This window comes from Mus pahari, chromosome 6 (genome assembly GCF_900095145.1).
Source record: "Mus pahari chromosome 6, PAHARI_EIJ_v1.1, whole genome shotgun sequence".
Classification (NCBI taxonomy): Eukaryota; Metazoa; Chordata; class Mammalia; order Rodentia; family Muridae; genus Mus; species Mus pahari.
Window position 1 is genome coordinate 49506884 of NC_034595.1, and position 20953 is coordinate 49527836.

The window sequence follows — 20953 nt, forward strand, 5'->3', positions numbered from 1 at the left end:
GGTTTATTCAGCTTACACTTCCACGTTGCTATTCATCACCAAAGGATGCAGGATTGAAACTCAAGCAGGTCAGGAAGCAGGAGCTGATGCAGAGGCCATGGAGGGATGTTACTTACTGGCTTGCTTCCTCTGGCTTGCTCAGCTTGCTTTTTTATAGAATCCAAGACTACCAGCCCAGGGATGGCACCACCTACAATGAGCTGGGCCCTCCCATCTTTGATCATTAATTGAGAAAATGCCTTACAGCTGGATCTCATGGAGGCATTTTCCCAAGGGAGGCTCCTTTCTCTGTGATAACTCCCGCTTGTGTCAAGTTGACACACAAAACCAGCCAGTACAGTAAGATAGAATAAACATTTTATTAGGACCTTATTTTCTTTTATATTAGGGGAATTTGGTGTTAAAATAAATGATTCAAGTATCTGAATAAAATTTTTTCAACCATTCCCTAAAAGTTAGCAGTAACTTTCACTCTTGGTTTTCTCTTGGTTATCAAAGAATTACTAGGTTAAATAAAAGTAAACCTTTACAAAATATTTGGTAGTTACATGAAAATTTAGTTATGAAGTCGTTTAGTTTTTCTGAAAAGTAGCAAGTATAGAGAGTTAATTGCTTAAAAGGAAATTGTCATCATGCATGGAGCAGGTGGAGAGATTAGGAGTAGTCACAGGTCTGAAGGGAACTCAGGTCAAACCACTCAGTTCTACTTTAGCCTAACGAAATATCTAATTTCAAAATTTCGATTCTTCTATGAGCCATCTTTTTTTTTTTTCTCCCAAGACAGGGTTTCTCTGTGTAGCCCTGGCTGTCCTGGAACTCACTTTGTAGACCAGGCTGGCCTCGAACTCAGAAATCCGCCTGCCTCTACCTCCCAAGTGCTGGGATTAAAGGCGTGCGCCACCACTGCCCAGCTTGAGCCATCATTTTTTTAAGATCAAATTTTAAATAAGTCCCTTAAAAACTGAATATAAACATAAAAACTAATGTTGCACCAAGCATGTTGAGTCGCTATACCTACCTTCTGCCTGGTTGCAGGACTGTGGCTGAGCTAAACACATGTCCCAGTGCATAAGTGGAAGTTAGTGAAGGAGAGAAAAAATCATGTTTGTGTTACTGAGTGTAGAATGGAATCTTTTTACTTATTTGCCCTAAAAACTGGGGTGGGCTTGGGTGTTTTGGGGAGGATGAACAAGTGGGTTAAAAAATGAGACAGTTGAAATGTCAGCAGGTTTTTAAACCATGTATACAAATAACTTGTACTTTGTTGCATTTATTGTTGGGTATTTGGTGCTGGGAGTTGATCCAGAGTGGTTGGTGTGCTCCTGGAATGTCACTGTCGTAGCTCACTGAAGCTCACAAGTTTGAGGCTATCATGGGCGACACAGGGAACCTTCTTAGAAACCAAAACACAAATAAGTCTATTCAGAGAGTGGAATTAAAGTATAAGAACCTTTTAACTGCTTAAAGATAACTGAAAATACATGTTTTAGTAGAGAAGCAAGCAACTGCCTTGGCATGGCAGATGAAAGGTTGAAGTTGACAGGAAAAATTCATGGAGAAGCATTAGAGCTGGTAATGAGAAAGAAGAGGGATTAGCTAGGGAAGACACAGGAGAGACTGAGTCAGAACAGGTACAATGGTGGCCTGGGTGTCAGGCCTTGTAGAAGAAATAATGTGGAAGATGGTATTGAAAGGTATTTTCCTGTTATTGGAGACCTGTGATGTCATTCAGGATGTGTTGTGTGTTGTTATGCTGGCAGTGGGAACTTAATAAAAATCATTAAGACGTAGTTTTTTAATTGCTCAATTTTCCTTATAGTTTTTTCTCTTGGGAATGTATTTTTTATATGTTAGTCATTTTTGTAGCTATTTGTGTTTAAATATTTAATTTTACAGTGTAAGGATTGTTTAATGTTGCTGAGCTCATTCTATTTCTTAAAATTATTGTATGTGTACAGGGGTGTGTGTGCCTGTAGACCTCTCATGTAGAGATTGTAGGTCCACGTTTTGGTGTTGGTTCGTCCCACTTTATGTGTGTTCCTGTGATTGAACTCACACTGCCAGTCCATCTCCCTGCCCCAGTTCTAGCTTTATGAAAGACCACATGTGCTTTGCTTTTTATCTGGATAACATATATGAACACTGAGCTAAATATAGGCAAGAATACGTGTGAGTCTTGTCATGATGCTAGTGAAAAATGATGTGAGCTTCCGCTGAGTCAGCAGTGCAAGCTGAGATCGACCAGGATTCATCTGGCCCTGCAGAGTCCCAGCTTAGAGAGACACGCAGTCTTCAAGGTTTCATTACTGATTATTTTTCCAGAAGGGTAGTCATCAGTCAACTCACTTTTAATTCAGGTCACTTGTGATGGTGACAGTTTGAAATAATCCATCAATTTCCCTGCGTGTGTTCAAAATAGTATTTATGAAGTCTCTAGTCAGCCTCTTTAGCTAATTAACCTCTTGATAGAATTTTGTAATCAGGTCCTAATTTTAGCTTTCTTCCTTTTTCTGTGTGTCTGTGCACCTTCAGGGGAAGCTTCCGGGATTTATGTGAAAAGTATAATTCCAGGCAGCGCTGCGTACCACAATGGCCAAATTCAAGTGAATGATAAAATTGTGGCTGTAAGTAATGACTTTCTGTTGGACATGTGTCATAGGTTAGATAACTGTTTGTCATCTATCATATGCCAGAGAAGATGACGGGATGGCTTAGTTTAATTTTATAATATTTGTTTGTTTGTTAAATGTATGCTTTTATATATATTTTGAGACAGTCTCACTAATTAGCCTTGGCTGATCTAGAACTCAGTGTATAGAACAGCTGTCCCTGAATTCAGAGACTCACCTGCCTCTGGCTCTCAAGTGCGGGATTAAGGGTGCGCTCCGCCATGCCTAGCGCAAAAGGTTTTTAAAAATCAACTTTATTAGTGCAGTGAAGTCATATTGACTTAGGCTCTGACATAATGTTTTTTCCACTCAAACAAGAAATAGTCCACTAAACATATTTATAGAAAAAAATTGTATGTTTACTTAAATCAATAAATGTATGCATGGGAATGTATGTGAAGGCTGTCTTATGTCCCCTGGGGAACACTCTTTAAGTCTGGGCATTTACTCATTTTATATACAGTGAAGAATCTATTTACCAGTTCTTCTTGCTGCTTTTTTACTTAGAATAATTTGAGTCCACCAAAAATTGAACTACTTTATGTATTTGAGAATGTAACCATTTGCTAGTTAAAACCACCCTTTTAGTAGTAGCTCTCTCCGTGCTTCGCTGTCCACGTTACACAGGTGGTCCACACTGATTGCACCGGGTGATGATCAGAGTCCATCTAAGGAATACTCACTGGCCTTTGGAAATGTCTGTTGATGATTTGTAGGATCTGGGGGCCAGTAGGAGCAGTGTATGTGTTGAGGAAGTTAGGATGGGATGGAGATCAGTGGTCTGGCCTGCCTGGTTTCTTGCACATACATTTTTCAGAATACTAGAAGACCCAAAGATGGGAAATAAGTGTGTTTCTGTGGAAAATATCACAGAATAATACCACACATGAATAACACTTCAATATTAGTAATTAATTTTTGTTATATTTTGAGAATAATGTATAACAATTAACCAGATTTTATAGCTTTTTAAAGTTATAAAATTTTGACTATCATTATAAATTAAATCCCTTTGCCTCTGTCAGGCTGATATTTAAAATGTATGACTTAAGAATATAAGACCAAAAGATAGAATTTATTTTTTAATTTACATGTAAGTTTGTTAGCAAAGATGGTTTTTTTCTTATTCAGACTACTTTCTGGTCTAATATGCAGTATTTGGGGGAGTAAAATTCGTTACCCCATTTTATTCAGCACTGCCAGAATTAAAACTTGGAGTAGCTGAGAGGCACGCTGGTAGTCAGAATGGCTAAGATCAAAAACTCAAGTGACAGCAGATGCTGTCAAGCATGTGAAGAAAGAGGAACACTCCTCTATATCTGGTGGGATTGCAAGTTGGTACAACCACTCTGGAAATCAGTCTGGTGCTTCCTCAGAAAATTGGACATAGTATTACCTGAGGACCCAGCTATACCACTCCTGGGTATATACCCAGAAGATGCTCCAACATGTGATAAGGACACATGCTCCACTATGTTCATAGCAGGCTTATTTATAATAGCCAGTAGCTGGAAGCAACCCAGATGTCCTTCAACAGAGGAATGGATACAGAAAATGTGGTACATTTACTCAATGGAGGACTACTCAGCTATTAAAAATGATGAATTCATGAAATTCTTAGGCAAATGGATAGAACTAGAAAATATCATCCTGAGTGAGGTGACCCAATAAAAAAAGAACACACATGGTATGCACTCACTGATAAGTGGATATTAGCCCAAAAGCTCCAAATAACCAGGATACAGTTCACAGACCACATGAAGCTCAAGAAGAAGGAAGACCAAAGTGGGTGCTTTGGTTCTTCTTAGAAGGAGAACAAAATACTCACAGGAGCAATATGGAGATAAAGTGTAAATCAGAGGCTGAAGGAAAGGCCATCCAGAGACTGTCCCACCCTGGGGATCCTTCCCGTATACAATTACCAAACCCAGACACTATTGTGGATGCCAAGAACTGCATGCTGAAAGGATCTTGATATGGCTGTCTCCTGAGAGACCCTGCCAAAGCCTTACAAATACAGAGATGGATGCTCTCAACCAACCATTGGACTTAGTGCGGGGTCCCCAACAGAGGAGTTAGAGAAAGCACCGAAGGAGTTGAAGGGGATTGCAACCCCACAGGAAGAACAATATCAACTAACCAGTCCCCCAAGAGCTCCCAGGGACTAAGCCATCAACAAAGGAGTACACATGGCTCCAGCTGCATATGTTGCAGAGGATGGCCTTGTTGGGCATCAATGGGAGGAGAGGTCCTTGGTCCTATGAAGGCTTGATAGATGTCCCAGTGTAGGGGAACTGTGGGAGGAAGGGAAGGGGGAATAGGTGGGTGGGTGGAGGAACACTCCCATAGAAGCCGGGGGTGGGGGGTGGGGCGGGGAGACGGGGAAAGGGGATAACATTTGAAATGTAAATAAAGAAAATATCCAATTTAAAAAGAAAATGAAAAAAGAAAGAGAGAGAGAGAGGCATGGTGGGTAGGTCAACTTCTAATCCAAGAGGCTGAGGCAGGAGAAAAACTGAATCTGAGACTAGCTTGTGCTATCTACTGAGTTGGCCTTTCTGCACTACACAGTGAGACCCTCTTTCAAAAACCAAAGCAAAGCAAAAATGGTGGTAGTTTACTTGCGGCTCTGCTCTCTCTCTTGATCTCGTAGGTGGATGGTGTGAATATTCAGGGTTTTGCTAATCAGGATGTTGTTGAAGTATTGCGGAATGCAGGGCAGGTGGTACACCTAACCCTTGTTCGAAGGAAAACATCTTTATCTGCTTCTCCGTTTGAACAGTCTTCAAGTAGAGGTAATTAATGCTCCTGTCCCTGTCTTCTCCATGGGATGGGTTTGGAGGAACAGCCAGGATTTGAAGATGGGCCCCGGAGTTTGAATAGGAAACTGTGCTTATCTCGTGTAGTTCAGTAGTAGATTGGTGAGTCAGCTGTCTGCCTTGCACAGACATTTCCCCAGTCTGCTGCAGTACACCAACCCAAATGACAGGAAACAAGCACTGACCGAGCGAGCCCAGAGCTCTAAATGGAGAGAGAAATCAGTTTTGATCTAGAGCCCTGTCTTATATCATGATATTTCTTAAGGTTCAGATCCCAGATTGCTTTTAACGATGAGTTTTACCCTAGTTGTCTTTTGGTTTGCCCTTCCAATATGGTGAGAAAATAAAACAAAAATTTTTGTCAAGAACACTTTTATTAAAGATAATGTTTGTTATCAATAAGGTTATAAACTAACAAATCTTCATTGCAGAAAAATACACAATTTTTTGGATATCAGGACATCTTTTGGGGGACAGTTTTCCCTTTCTACCATATTGGTTCTGGAGCTTGAACCAAGGCCATCATTCTTGGCAGCAAGTGCCTTTACTAGCTGAGCCATCTCTCTGGACAGTGTTTGGGTCTTCGTGGCACAGTCATCCACTGTCACTGACATTCTGATGGTGTGTGGCCCTCTGCTTTCTCAGGGGCTCTGATTGGCATTTTATAATTTAAATTTTTTTTATTTTTTTGTATGAGTATTTTTGTTTGCATGTTTGTCTGTGCATCATATATATGCCAGGTGCCTGTGGAGGTCAGAAGAGGGAGGGCATCAGATTCTTGGAACTAGAGTTACAGACAGTTTTAAGTTGCCATGTGAGAGGTGAAAATGAAACCCAGGTTCTCTGGAAGAGCAGTCAGTGTGCTAAACTACTGAGCCATCTCTCCAGCCCTCTAATTGGCATTAGAGAAGAAACTTGATTAACTCCACTTTTACCAGGCATGGTGATGTATATCTTTATGCACTCAGGAGACAGAGCTCGGCAAATCTCTGTGAGTTTAAGACCATCCTGGTCTACATAGCAAGTTCCAGACCAGTCAGGGTAAAATAGTGAGGCATTGTCTCAAAAAGTAAACAGATTTAAGTTTGAAGGTATCAGAGTGTTATTTTTTGACCTCTAGGCACCAGGCAGGCACATAGTGTACATGCAGTAAAATAACTTATACACATAAAATAAACAAATCTCAAAAGAAAAAAATATTATATTAGTTACTTTTCTCATTGCTGTGACCAAATACACACCAACAAACAGTTTTAGAAAGGAAGGAATGGGGTCAGTCACATTAGATGAATAACCAGAGATTCCTTTTGTTGTTGTTCTTGTTTTGTTTTGTTTTGTTTTGTTTTTGGTCAAGGGTTTTCTCTATGGACGTCACAGAGATCTGCCTGTTGCTGCTTCCCTAGTGTTGGGATTAAAGGCATGTGCCACCACAACTTGGCTAGAGATTTCTTTCTTAGTTGTTCTAAATCCCATCAGTTGACAGCCTAGAGTAATCTTTACACTGTGTGTGAGGTCCATGCTTCTGAGCTTAGCATTAAGGGACAAGTGGGTCACTATGAGTTCATGGCCAGCAAGGTCTACATAGCAAGTTCTAGACTAGCAAGGGTTACATAGTGAGACCCTGTCATCAAAAGGAAACCAAGCTAGGCATGGTGGCACACGCCTTTAATCCCAGCCCTCAGAGACAGAGGCAGGTAGATCTCTTGAGTTTGAGGCCAGCCTGTTCTACAGAGTGAGTTCCAGGATAGCCAGGGCTGTGTAGAGAGATCTTGTCTTGAAAAATCAAACCAAAGCAAAGAAAAACAAAACAAAACATTACCCTTCACAATTATTGAGTATTCTTGGGTGCTGTGTGTGTACATTATTGACTAGCCTATCTGTAGAACTTCTCAGTTTTGTGATTGAAACTTCAAGTCACTAACTTCAGTCTCTTTCTTGGGGACTGTCATTTAACTGTTTCTTTGAGTTTTACTCTGCAGAAAGCACGAAGTTTTTGTCCTCTCCTGAGCCAACTGTACTTCTCGTGGTATCCTCCACACCATCCATGCCTAGCAACCTATTAGACTTCCTTTTAAAGGATCAATAATATTTATTGTTTGTATATGTGCATTTCATTTATGTATTTATGCTAAATGTTCACTGAAGCTGTGTCCCTGTCTTGGTTATTATAAATAAATAATGCTTCAATTAATGATAGATGTTTCTTATCCTAGTGCTATGTATGCATTTATTTATGGCGCCAGATGATTAATGATCTAAAAAATACTCTGTGAGTGGTTTTAAAGGCTCATGTTACCATCATAGGAGTTTAATGGATTGTATGTTTGAGCTCTTTGTTGTTAAAATATTGCATGCATATAGAGAAAGGAACAGAGCAGAAAGAACACCCACTCACCATGACTTATGTCAGACAGTTGCCAGCTTCCCATATTTCTTTTGAATCATTTTAGAGTGAGTGGTGTAGCAATCCCAAAGATAAGGATGTTTTCTTTTTAAAGTATTTATCTATTTATTTATTTACTGTATATGAATATACTGTTGCTGTCTTCAGACACACCAGAAGAGGGCATTGGATCCCATTACAGATGGTTGTGAGCCACCATGTGGGTACTGGAAATTGAACTCAAGACCTCTGGAAGAACAGTCAGTGCTCTTAACTGCTGAGCCATCTCTCCAGTCTCAAGGATGTTTTCTTAAACAATCATAATATTATTATAACCAAGAGAAGTAATAGTAATACCTAATATTGAATACTTTGTACATATTTAAGATTTCCCAGTTGGTGGTGCCAAGGAGAGAGATCACTCTGTGGGTCAGAGGGTAAGAATGCTTGTTGGCAAGCATGAAGACCTGATTCAAATGCCCCAAATCCATGCAAGAAACTGAGCATGGCTGTACTTGTGTTTGTAAACCAGCACTGCAAAATATGGAGGCAGGAACATTGCTGGGGTTTCTTGACTGCCAGCCTAGGTCCAGGTTTCTCCAGAAACCCTTCCTCAAAAGAGTAAGGTGGAGGGAGATGCAGCAACCTCCTTAAGGAGGAGGACACCACAGTCCTCCCCCAGCCTCCGTGTGCAGGCACACCAACACACAGATCATATGTACATGGTCTCAGACAGACAGACAGACACACACACACATCACATGTAGGTTTCCCATTTGCTCTAAAATGTCGTTTGCATTTCTCTTCGTGTTCCTTTTGACTCCTCCCATAAAACCCTTCCTAAACCATGTATCCCATGTGTGGTGACTCTGGCTTGTGAATGTAGAAGAGCCCCTGATCCCTACCCAGTTCTTGCTTCTTCCTTTCCTAAGGGTTAATCTTTGACACTAAGATGCCACAACCTGGATTTGATGTTTCCTTGTAACCTTGTACTTTTTGTTTTTACAACTTTTTTTTGGTTCTTCTTGATTTTCACATTATGTACCCCAGTCTCACTCATTTTCCTGTCCTCTTGTTCCTGTCCTCTTGTTCCTGTCCTCCCCCTTGCAGTCTCTCCCCAAAAAGGAAAAAAAAAATTGTACTGTGGAAGCTGTGGTATGTCACAGTGTGTCCCACAGTATACACTTTTGTCCATACTCCTTTGCTTGTAAATGTTCATTGCAGTGAGTCACTGGCCCAACACCAGTGTCAACTCTCCTGTGTTGCCCTGGCAAGGGGCAGGGTCTGCTCTCCTGAATGCTGTAGCTGATGAGGGGCAGAGCCAGCTCTCCTGCCTGCTGCAGGTGGTAGGGGCAAGGGGATAGGGGGAAGAGGGCATCTTTTCCTTATCTTTGTCATTGCACAAGAGATGAGTGGCAGGGCCCTCTCTCCCGCACTCATGCTATGCTCACCCACAACTCTTCCTCCCAGCTCTACCGTGCTTTCTGGGTGATGGGAGGGATCAGCTCACCTGTTATCACATCCCTTAGGGCCAGCTCTCCCATGATATCCAGGTGAGGGATCTGCCAGTCCTGCACAGCCCTCAGTCATCAACATAGTACTGGGTGGCAGCCCAGACCAGGGATATCCACCTGGAAACAGACCCCTGCTGCTGCAGGGCCATGGGCCCAGACATGGCCCTCAGTGGTAGCACAGGGAAGGATGTCATCATGATTTTAGGTGGCTTCACTGGCTACTCTTATCAGGCGTTTCCTCATTACCCTTGATTTTCTGGTTCTGTCTGTCGTCGTGGTCACATCCTTCTGCTTTTCTTTCTCTTCCATTTCTCTACCATTTACATGCTCCTCTGAGTGGCACCCAGGGTGTCTTGGTGTCTGGGCTTGTCTCAGGAATGCTGTTCCCTGCCCATGCAGTGTGGCACTGGGTGTGGTCTGCCTGCCTTAGCCTTTCTGGCACTGGACTGGTGGTTGTCTCAGGCTAGCTCCCAGTCTGCCCTCGTAGTGCCAGACCGATTATCTTGGGTTCATCCCTACCTGGACCTTGTGACCCAAGTTGGGGGCTATTTTCTCTCAGGCTACACCTTTTACAAAAAGCTGGAGAGATGGCTCAGTGATTAAAACTCTTGCTGCTTTTACAGAGGACCCAGCTTCGGTTTGTAGCACCCATGATGCTCGGTCATTGAGACCATTCATAACTCTAGTTTAAGGGATTTGACTCTTCTGCCCTCTGAAGTCGAAAGTCCCACACTTGATGTATATACATGCATGAAAGCAGAAACACTTGTACACATTAAAAAATGATATATTAAAATCTTAAAAATTCTTTTCGAATGATGGGATTTAAAAAAACAAACTCTCTACAGTGTCACTTGTGCAGCCTTTCTTCTGTTGAAGAGACACTTAGTGATTTGCTGGCAAATTGCTGAATTTTACTTGCTTCAGCTGAGGAAGGGGGGGGCTCTGTCTGCACTTAGAGGAGTTCTCCCACCCCCAGTCTCTGAGCTTGCTTGTGTGGCTGTTCACATGGGCTTGATGGTCCAGCCTATTTGCATATGTTGCTTAATACCTGTCCACATCAGCAAGAACATATAGCCTTCCGGTTGTTGCTTTCTTATTTCTTTTTTTTTCGAGACAGGGTTTCTCGGTGTAGCCCTGGCTGTCCTGGAACTCACTTTGTAGACCAGGCTGGCCTCGAACTCAGAAATCCACCTGCCTCTGCCTCCCGAGTCCTGGGATTAAAGGCGTGCACCACCATGCCCGGCTGCTTTCTTATTTCTTTTTCTTTCTAAAGCTATAGTAAATTATCTCTCTCTGTTTTGTTATGGTTCAATCTTGCTTTTCACTTTCATTTTCTCTACTTCCTTTCTTTGAATACTGTTAAGCTATCTTTGTGATTAACTACCTCACAGAACACTTTAGTATAAAGGTATCACATGCAGTGGGTCCTGGGAAGGACGAATGGGAGTGAAGTAAGCTCATTTGCATGCGGCTCCACCCCCAACAGGACTAGTGATTTAAGTCACAATTTTTATTTCAGAAACTGTTGCAGAACCACCTAAAGTACCAGAACTAACAGCATCCCTGAAACCAGAAACTAATTTGAGTATGGAAGCAGAGGAAATCGGAGAAAGACTGGATAATCTAAAAAACGACACTGTACAAGCCTTAGAAAAACCAGGTAGGCCCAAAGCCTTTACTTTGGAGTACTTCAACCTTATTAACAGTTTCTTCTCTATAGTTAATATGGTGTGGCATCCACAGAATCAGACTCAGACCTATGCAATAAAGGCAATATTACATCAAGAGCTTTGTAAAGTTACAAATATTCTAACAATATTGCATCAAGGGTTTTGTAAAGTTACAAATATTCTAACAATCAGGTAGCAGCCAGCGACCCATATAAAAGCAGTTTAGACCTGATGGATGCTCATGCTGTAGAGACACATTAGCAATTTCAGATGGGCTATTTTTCTAGGGATGTACTATCACTTTAGAGTATGCATGAGGCTCTAGGCTCAATCCTTAGTACTACCACCAACCTTAGGTTCAGTCCCTAGTATTAACACCAACCTCACACTTCACTCCCCAAATTTAAATAAATTGGGGAATTTTGAATGTAATCTTAACATAAGGTTTATGAGATATTTGGTAGTAGAGCATCAAATGTATTTTTGTTTGTGTTTCAAATACATATTTATTAGTGTGCAATAACTACATAGCATGTTAATCACTATGTATTCTTACTTAGATCAAGAAGTATTACTTAGATTACTTATTTAGATATAAATTGTATTTAAATTTAAGTAATGTATCCATCTATATCATCTATCATCTATAGCATCTGTCTGTCTATCTCTGTGTGTGTTTCTTCTTTATGAAAGTTAATAACATGAATTTTTCATAAATTGCATCAAATGACTAGGCTGCTTTATATCTATTTTTGAATTGTTTCCAAACTTGACCTTTGATACTATACTTTGACACTTGAGTTGTCACGGGGCGGGACTCCCTTCTGCAATCAGTTACAGAGGTCCTCAGCTAAGAGAAACTTCTTAAAGTACTGAATACATTTGCTTTCCCGAGAAGCTGGCTGGCTTTTGCCTTTTGTTAAGAATGGTAGCCAGAAGGAAGGTATTAATGTCTCACTAATCTTAGAACCTTCTAGTCTTAGAAGTATTTTACCTCATTACTGTTGCCATAGTATAGTTTGTTTTTGAGAACAGACATTACTATATAGCTCAGGATAGCCTAGAACTCGCAGCACTCCTGTCTTCACTTCCCATCTTCCTATATGCTGTAGCCATACCTCTCCCGCCCCACCCACCCAGTGCAATCTCACAGTGTAGCCCTGAAGGCCTGAAACTCACTGTGCAAACCAGGCTGGCTTCAATCTCAAAAAGATCTGCCTGCTGATGCTGCCTTCTGAGTGATGGGATTAAACATGTACAGCACCGTGAACACAGAATTGTACTCATGTTTTTTAAATGAATTTCACTGCCTTTTTCCATGCATGTGTATAATTTTGGTTTGCACGTACGCCCGCCTCTCTTGGCTGTTGTGCTGTTAGTCAGTTTCTGTCTTACCTGCATGGTGAGCATAGTCTTGTTATAGACTTCTATGCCTTTTTTGTTTTGTTTTGCTTTTGTTTTTCGTTTTTTTGAGTTGTTGCAAGTAGATTAGCCTCCTGCCTCTGGCCTTTGAACTGTGCTTTAAAACGCGTGGTTGTCTGTGTTTTCATTGTGTGCCTGAAAGGTGAAACCAGCCTCTAGGGATTTGGTGAAATGGCAGTGTTCTTTCACTTCAGTAACCCTCCTGCTGGGCTGCCTCTGACTACTCTATTTGTAAGCGTAGAGTTCTCTCAATACATTGCAGGTTTTGTTCAGAGTCATTAAGCAGATATGAAACTATACCTGGGAGAAACTGAACAGGCAAACTGTTGAATCTTGGTAAGATTTTGGTAAAGGGGCTGGAAAGATTGTGTAGTGGATAAAGTACTTGCAGTGAGCCTGAAACCCAAGGTTAATTCCCAGAACCCCTGGAAGGTGGAAGGAGAAACCCAGCTCCACAGAAGTTGTCCTCTGACATCCACAGGTGTGCTGCGGCTTGTAGGACATCACCCCTCACTCCCCCAGCCTCCCTCACCTCAGATACTGAGAAATTAAAAACAAAATAGGAAACTGGTAAGAACTCATACTTCCATAAGGAAATGTTCACAAGGAGCGCATGCCACCCAAATGATTTTGGTACTTGTTTTAATAAGATCTTTGATTAGCTGCCCCTAAATGTAATCTAGCATATCAGTTAAACATAGTTATTTCCTGGTTGTTCTTTTGTAAGTGGAGTAATTTAAGTTCTTTAGCGTGCATTAGTCTTAGTCTCTGATTTTGAAGTTAGCCTATTTAGCTTAATGATTTGTAGTATGTAATTAAGCATGCTGTGCAGCCAGAGTGAGCCTTTCTGAAGCTGAAAGGGCTGAGCCTGCATGTTACCTTTGACTGTAGGCAGATGGTTATGTCACTTGGGATGAGTGTCCTCAGACACAGCCAGTCTTACAGCAGAGATGAGAAACTTAAAATAACCTGGGACCTTTTCATCCTCTGCTGTTGGTGTGGATGTAGGTGCAGGTGACAGGTGCAGGTACCTAGACATTTCTCTGTCAGGTGTTCTTCAGACTGCCTGCTGCTCTGAGAGTCTGGGGAAGATTATATGGAGAAGAGGCCTGGCCCTTCAAATCCTCTTAACCTTTAAAAGGATCTCACCTGGACAACAATGGCATCATTAAATCAGGAGCGCTGTAAAGATACAAATATCCTAGTAATTAAGCAGTAACAAAAGGCTGGTGTAAAACCAAAGCTTCTATCTGATAAACCTCAGGCTTTAGCTGGCCAGCCTCTCCATGGGTCCTGGCTTGTGGGAGCCTGGCTGTATTGTTTCTTTGTGTCCTGTTGATTACAGTGATAGCTCAGTACACATTTACAGTCCCTATGGAGAGGAGGAATGGTACTACTCTGAAAAGATTAGCACTTAAATCAAATCTGTGCAAGACCTACAAATAAAAGTAAGCCAGGTCTACGTAGAAACTGTATATTCAGACTTCACTTGTAATTCATCACTTCCTCTTCCCTTTAGAGCCTTCTGAACAAAAGCCTCTTTACAGTTCAACCACAGGTGGTTTTACATTTTCTATTAGTCTCGTAAGTCACTTTGATTTACATTACTAGGTAGATTTTAAATGAATACATTTTCCTCTTACCTCATTTCCCCTTTACCTACCAGAGCAGAGCTGTTATTGAAGAATTTATTAAGTATGTTTGGCTCACAGTAGCTTCGGTATTCTTTTTCTTATAGATGTATATCCAGAGAAAGTTCCGGGCTCTCCAGAAAATGAGCTGAAATCCAGATGGGAAAACCTATTGGGCCCAGATTATGAAGTAATGGTATGTTTAAAAAAAAAAATTAATAGAAAGTTTCATTTCATGTTATTCTCCTGACACTATAATTTAAAATATGAGGGTCAAAGCAGACGCAGACTGCCTTTATTGTTTTCTTCCTGTCCTTCTTCCCGATTAGAGCAATCAATCCATCTTTAAAGTGTTTTAAGCTATAAGAACAATTAAGGACTGTACACAAACTTCAGTTACAATTATCAGACACTCAGTTCATGTTGAAGCCATTTAAGTCAACAAGAGGCAGAAGTACATTAGGAGGGTGAGAGCTAGCCTGTAAATTTATAACCTGAATCAGCTGCTTAAAATGGCTGGCATCTTTATGATTGCTTTTATGATCTGTTTGTTTTATCGTACACTGAAAAGGCTGTGGATATTAGTCCTATGTTTCACAAAGAATCTTACAGTTTTATGAGAAAGATGAAAGAATGATTATCAAATGTATTTAGAAGAACAGGAAGTAATTTAGTTGAGGCATGAGGTTACTCTACCAGCAGGCTGTTAGACTTCCTTTCACCTGTTATTTCATTCGGCCCGTAAAGGATTGGTTACTCGTCCCCAATGAATCCACTTGAAAGCAGAAAACTGTGTTAGAAAAATCTCATCAGTGTTCATCAAACATGCCAATAAATATCTACTGTCTTTCATATTTTCTTTTTTGAGGCAAAGTCGTGATATGTAGCTGTGATACATATTCTTATGTATATCATCATTATTACTGGGTTGTCATCAATTCCAGACACTTTATTTCTGATTTTGGGTGTCTGGCACTGTCACTAGAGAAGCTTTAGGTAATTAAGTCGCATGGTTGTTTTCTTGCTCATTCTGGCCCTGTATGTTAGTTCTTGCAGCTGCGGGCTCTCCAGTTCATAGAACACTGTCACTAGGCTGTACCTAGACACTCCTGCGCTCTCTGCCTTCAGTGGTATATGTTCAGAGAATATGGGGTTCACCAGTTATACCATGGGGTTCTTTATTTTTGCTTTTTTGATACTTGGTCTCAAACTTGCTGTATAGCTAAGGATGACCTGGAACTTGTGATCTTCTTTCACTTCCAGTTGTGGAATTACAGACATGAACTCTCATGCCTCATGGTGAAGTAGAGGCTAAACAGGAGAGAGAATTGAAGTTGGATATTTATAGTGATTCCCTTAAAGCTGTAGGGATATAAGGAGAGGATCGGCAAGTGAATGAATGAACACACACATCCCACTCTGTTCCTTATTGTGCTTTCCTTTAGACTACTGTTTGTTTGTTTGTGGAGGAGAGGGTAGTGATTTGCCACCGTCTCCTCCATAACTGACTTACAGGAATTAAGACCTCAGCTTGAAATTTTAAAATGGCAATGTTCCTAGTTTGTCAGAAGTAAAACTTTTAATACTGTATATTATGATTGTGTGTGTGAATATGGGTGTACGTGTAGAGATCAGAGCACAACTTTCAGGAGTCCAGTTTCTTCTTCCTTTGCATTTGTTTTAAAGATCACACTCAGCTCATTAGGCTTATGCAGCAAGAGGTTTTCCCTGCCGAGCTATTTTTAAAAATACTTATTTTGTGTTCTGTGTAAATCCCTGATTGAGTGTGTATATATATGAACCACATCTGTGCTTGGTGCCCATTGAGGCCGGAAGACAGTGTCAGAGTCCTTTGAACCAGAGTTACAGATGGTTGTGAGCTACCATGGGGGTCTGGAAATCCAACTCAGGTCCTCTGTAAAAAAATAAAATAAAATAAAATAAACATACTTTTAACTTTCATCTTTCCAGCCCTGTCTTTAGTTATCTTGGTGGTACAACAATAAAATTTTTATTAAAATTTAAGGGAATTTGGTATAGTTGGACAGACCATCATATCTGTTTGGTCCATGATTATGGATTCCATATTCTCATCGTGGTTTAAACACATTTGGGGAAATTTTTTCAACATAACTGAACAGGTCCAAACTTGTTTCACATCAGCATTCCTAAACAATATATTGAGACATGTTTATGAAGCATTTTTCTTGTGTTAGTGTCATAAGTAAGCTAAAGCTGGATTCAGTGCATATACCTAGTAGACCTTCATGAAAGCTTGAGCAGCTCCTCAATACCAAAGATGGTTGTGTGTGAGTTGTGCAAATAATACCCTGAGTTTTATTGGCAGACAATCCGTGGAAACAAATTCCATGCAAGGAAAAGCACTTCATTGATGACCTATGTCTGCTAATAAAATGCAGCCCGTGTAGAAAGAGAACAAGGCACCAGATACATCACATTCAGTTTAACTTGTGGGTGATGCAGGATGGAGAGGTTGGTGTGGCAAATACAGAGACGCAAATGTGCCGCTCTGCACTGTTTACTGGGTAGAGACTCAGATTACTCATCAGTGTGCTGGGTTCGCTGATAAATTTCAGAATATGAAGGAGCAAATGAAATTACACTCATACAGATATGGAAATGATCTTCTTATAATTCTAGGTAGCCACTTTGGACACTCAGATTGCAGATGATGAGGAGCTGCAGAAATACTCAAAGGTAGGACTTGGCGGTGCTGCTCTGCAGCGCCATGGTGGTGGCGAGGTTTCTTTACGATCTTGCTGAAGATGCTGAGTGGCGTGGTCTGAAGTCTGCAGAACTCAATTATGCATGTGTTCCAGAAGTGAGTGAGGCGCTCAGTAACAACAGATACAAATGGGTAGATAAGGCTGGGAAGAACGTGGAATCCTTATGCTGTTTCCAGAAGCCAAAAGCCCAGGTTTGACTCTGGCACAGTAGCCATGAAGGTGACAAGTGAGTGTGTCACCTCCTCAGGTGTTGTATGGAGACTTTAGGGAAAGGTTTTCTGCAGTATAGAACAGAGATAGGCTTTGAAAACATAATGTCTGGATATTCCGGACAGAAAACATGGTTGACCTTCTGAGTTTGTTGTTCTTGACTTAATCAATTCGAATGTAATCACTGTTGCTATAGAGAACATGCAGTTATGTAATTTGGGCGGATTCTGTGTTCTCCTTATAAAATAATTTGTAGTTTTTATCCTAGACAACCAGAACCTCACTGATTAAAATAGAGAACCTTTTAAATGGCCTTCACAATAAATAATAGAAAAGGAAAGATGGTTTTTTTTCCCCAGAGTTTCAGAAACACTGTTGCACTCCTCCATGGACCCTAGTGCTGAGCCCACCTTAGATGCTCCATTCAGAGGCAGTGTTTAAAGTGAGTTCTCTCAGAGCTGGAGAGTGGGACCACTGGGTAAGAGCGTGTGCTGCTGTTCTGGAACACCTGAGTTCTAGCCCAGCATCCAGGTTGGGTGTTTGTAACTTCAGATCTAGACGACCTTCGCCTTCCTGTGGCCTCCATGGGTATACACACACACACACACACACACACACACACACACACACACACACACACGTAAGTCTTTGAAAGAATGAGTTATCTGTCTCACGTGGATTTCTTAAGCTAAATATCTATTCAGATAGTTTTACTGTTAATTCTTTTGCATATGTGGTATTTTGCCTCCACAATTGTTTGCCATATGTGTTGTTGTTTTAGGTGTGTGTGTGTGTGTGTGTGTGTGTGTGTGTGAGAGAGAGAGAGAGAGAGAGAGAGAGAGAGAGAGAGAGAGAGAGAGAGAGATCAGGCCTTATGGTGCAGAGATTAGAGGACAGCTTTCCAGACCTGGTTCTCTCCTGCCACCTTGTGGGAACTGAGGATTGAACTCTGTCATTAGGCCTCTAAGGAAGCCCCTTTCTTTATATGCTGAGCTGTCTTGCTGGTCATTGTTTTATGGGGTTGGATTCTCAAGGCTGATAGTGGAGAATATTTCTTTCCTTCCTAACTTAGCTGCATTTTAAGTCAATTCCTCATAGAGGCCATGTCTGGCTGACCAAGCTCTCCTCAGATTCACAATGTAAGATTAACATTCGCTTTACAGCCAGTTGTTAATTATTTACAATGTCATCTTTCTGACAGCAGTTTTTGATTAATAAATCCATCTAAAGATGTTGTAAGATATTTTATTCAGAGCTGGGGTAAAGCATGTAATAGTACATCTAAGTTCAGTAGTTACTATTCACAGTTTTTCTAATTAGTTTTAGACCTCCTTTGTCATATAGCTGTAGATCTTTCGAGAGCCTTTGGCTTTAAAACATGCCTCAGACCAGGTTCAGTTCATCACACAACTTGCCTTTTGGTGTTCCCATGACAAAAAGCATAAGGCCAGTATCCTAATAGTCCCTGATAAGCAGAGAGGTACACAAGCATGTCCTGTATATATTTTAAAGAATGTGATTCTGCAGGCAGATGCTGTTATCATGCCCTCATTCCCCAGGTCCCTGCTACCAGCTCACCTCTCCCTTCTTCCCCTCATAGCCTCTATGCAGTAGCGTTGTGTCCAGTCAGTGACATAAGAAGATGGAAAGACCTTGAGAACCATGTCCTAAAATGCTGCCCATGCATTCAGCTGTTCATTCGTGAGATACTGATATGCACTCTGCCATGTTCTCTGGTATACAATGTGTTCTAGATGAGAACAACCGAGAAAGTGATCCTTACATTGTTATATTACTGGAAGAACAAGAAAAGTTAGTCATTTAACGTGACCTGAGCCTATTAGGCAAGGCAAGTAGATAGGGAAACAAATGGCTAACAACTTTAGACAGGGAAGGCTTTGTAAAGGTGGGGACATTTAACAGTCTTCACCCCCTATACCTCTGAGTTGTCACTGTGGTGAGCTCCTGCTGTGTTGCTAAGGCTGGTGAGGAATTCAGTTTTCTTGCTTCTGCTTCCTAAGTGTCTCAAATTTCATCCACACATGCTCTGGGTTTAGAAGATGATGTTTTAGGGGGCAATTTAGGACATGAAATAATCAGCCAAAGTGAGTTCCAGGACAGCCAGAGCTATACAGAGAAACCCTGTCTCGAAAAACCAAAAAATAAAAATAAATAAATAAATAAATAACTAGCCTAATTTTCCTTGTAATGTAATATGAACAATAAGACTTGGTGGTGGTAGAGATGGAGTGTAAATAGATTTGGCCTATGCCTTCATTAGTACAGCTCAGTGACAAGAGGTGGTTTTCTGTCTCAGGTTCATGTTTCCAGAACTTTTAAAATATGATCTTTCAAAAGCTCCTCATCATATATTCTATTTTTAAGACATTTAATTATTTACTTGATACTGTTTTTGTATTAGTGCCCCCTTTCAGTGGAAGAAAAGAGAAAAGTTTCCCCCCAAATTGCACCAGTCTCTTGATATTTCTCTGTTCCCTGTGTATCTTTGTGTATTTGCAACCAGTATGCCTATTTGTTTGCTTATTATGTATGAGGCAAAAAGATGTCTAAGTTTTCCATCTAACATTTTCAATTTTTTTAATGCTGATTTTTAAGTTATTACTGTCCAAAGGATATTTCTCTTTAAGTTACTTGCTTATGACCTAAACAGCATAACTTTTTTTTCTTATAAAAAAATATCATTTAACTGGGGCTGGCTTACAGGTTCAGAGGTTCAGTCCAGTATCATTAAGGTGGGAGCATGGCAGCATCCAGGCAGGCATGGCGTAGGCAGAGCTGAGAGTTCTACGACTTCATCCAAAGGCTGCTAGTGGAAGACTAACTTCCAGGCAACTAGGATGAGGGTCTTAAGCCCACACCACAGTGACACACAATTCCAACAAGGCCACACCTCTAAATGGTGCCATTCCCTGGTCCAAGAATATACAAACCATCACATTCCACTCCCTGGCCCCCATACACTTGTTTAAACAAATGAGTCTGGGGGGGGCATACTTAAACATAGCATAATGCAAAATGCATTTAGTTCAACTTTCAAAGTCCTCATAGTCTATAGCAGACTCAACAATGTTAAAATCCGAAGTTCAAGGTCTCTTCTGAGATTCATCCAATCACTTAGCTATAATTCCCAAAGAAAGACAGGAAACCAGCTGGGCAAACTCCAAACTCTGCATCTCCATGGCTGATGTCAAAGTGGTCTTCAGATCTCCACTCCTTTTTCATCTTTGTTGAATGCAACAAACTGCTTTCTTCTGGGCTGGTTCCACTCCCTGTTAGCAGCTTTCCTCAGCATGTATCCTATGGCTCTGGCATCTTTAACATCTTTGAGTCTCCAAGGCAATTTCAATGTTACAGCTTCTTGTTTCAGTGTCTGGGATTCCACTTGATCTTTTGGNCTCCTCCTAAGGGCTGGCATCACTTCTCCAGCTCTGCCCTCTGTAGCACTCTAAGCTCAGGTTGATCCACTCCACTATGGCTGGTGTTCTTGGAGATCATCCCATGATACTGACATCTCCAGTACACTGGGTGTTCCACTCCAACTAGGCTTCACCAATAGCCTCTCATAGGCTCTCTTCATGGTGCCAAGCCTCAAATCCTTTGCATGACCCCTTCAGTCCTCGGCCATCAATTACAGCTGAGGTTACACCTTCTCCAATGGCCTTCCATGACCTCTCACAGTGCCAAGCCTCAGCTGTTCTTCACTACACCTTCATGCCTTCAAAACCAGTACCACCTGGGTGACTCTTACACATTACCAAGTCCAGCCACAGCACAAGGTACAACCTTGGCTATCTCTGGAACACAGCTTCTTTGTGCTCCCAGAAAACAATTCCCAGAAGATTTCACCTCAGTGATGCTGGTCTC

The 20953-nt window shown here is 41.2% G+C and overlaps 1 protein-coding gene across 3 annotated transcripts in view; it reads left to right on the forward strand.

Moving 5' to 3' along the window:
• The window catches only part of Patj (PATJ crumbs cell polarity complex component), a 312739-nt gene that overhangs the window by 29637 nt on the left and 262149 nt on the right, over positions 1-20953 (forward strand). For all 3 annotated transcript variants that reach the window (XM_021200048.2, XM_029539757.1, XM_029539756.1), the window contains exons 10-14: positions 2533-2624; positions 5323-5464; positions 10908-11048; positions 14219-14307; positions 16773-16829. In XM_021200048.2, coding sequence (XP_021055707.1) covers positions 2533-2624; positions 5323-5464; positions 10908-11048; positions 14219-14307; positions 16773-16829 — 521 coding nt within the window. The remainder of the gene's footprint in view (positions 1-2532; positions 2625-5322; positions 5465-10907; positions 11049-14218; positions 14308-16772; positions 16830-20953) is intronic.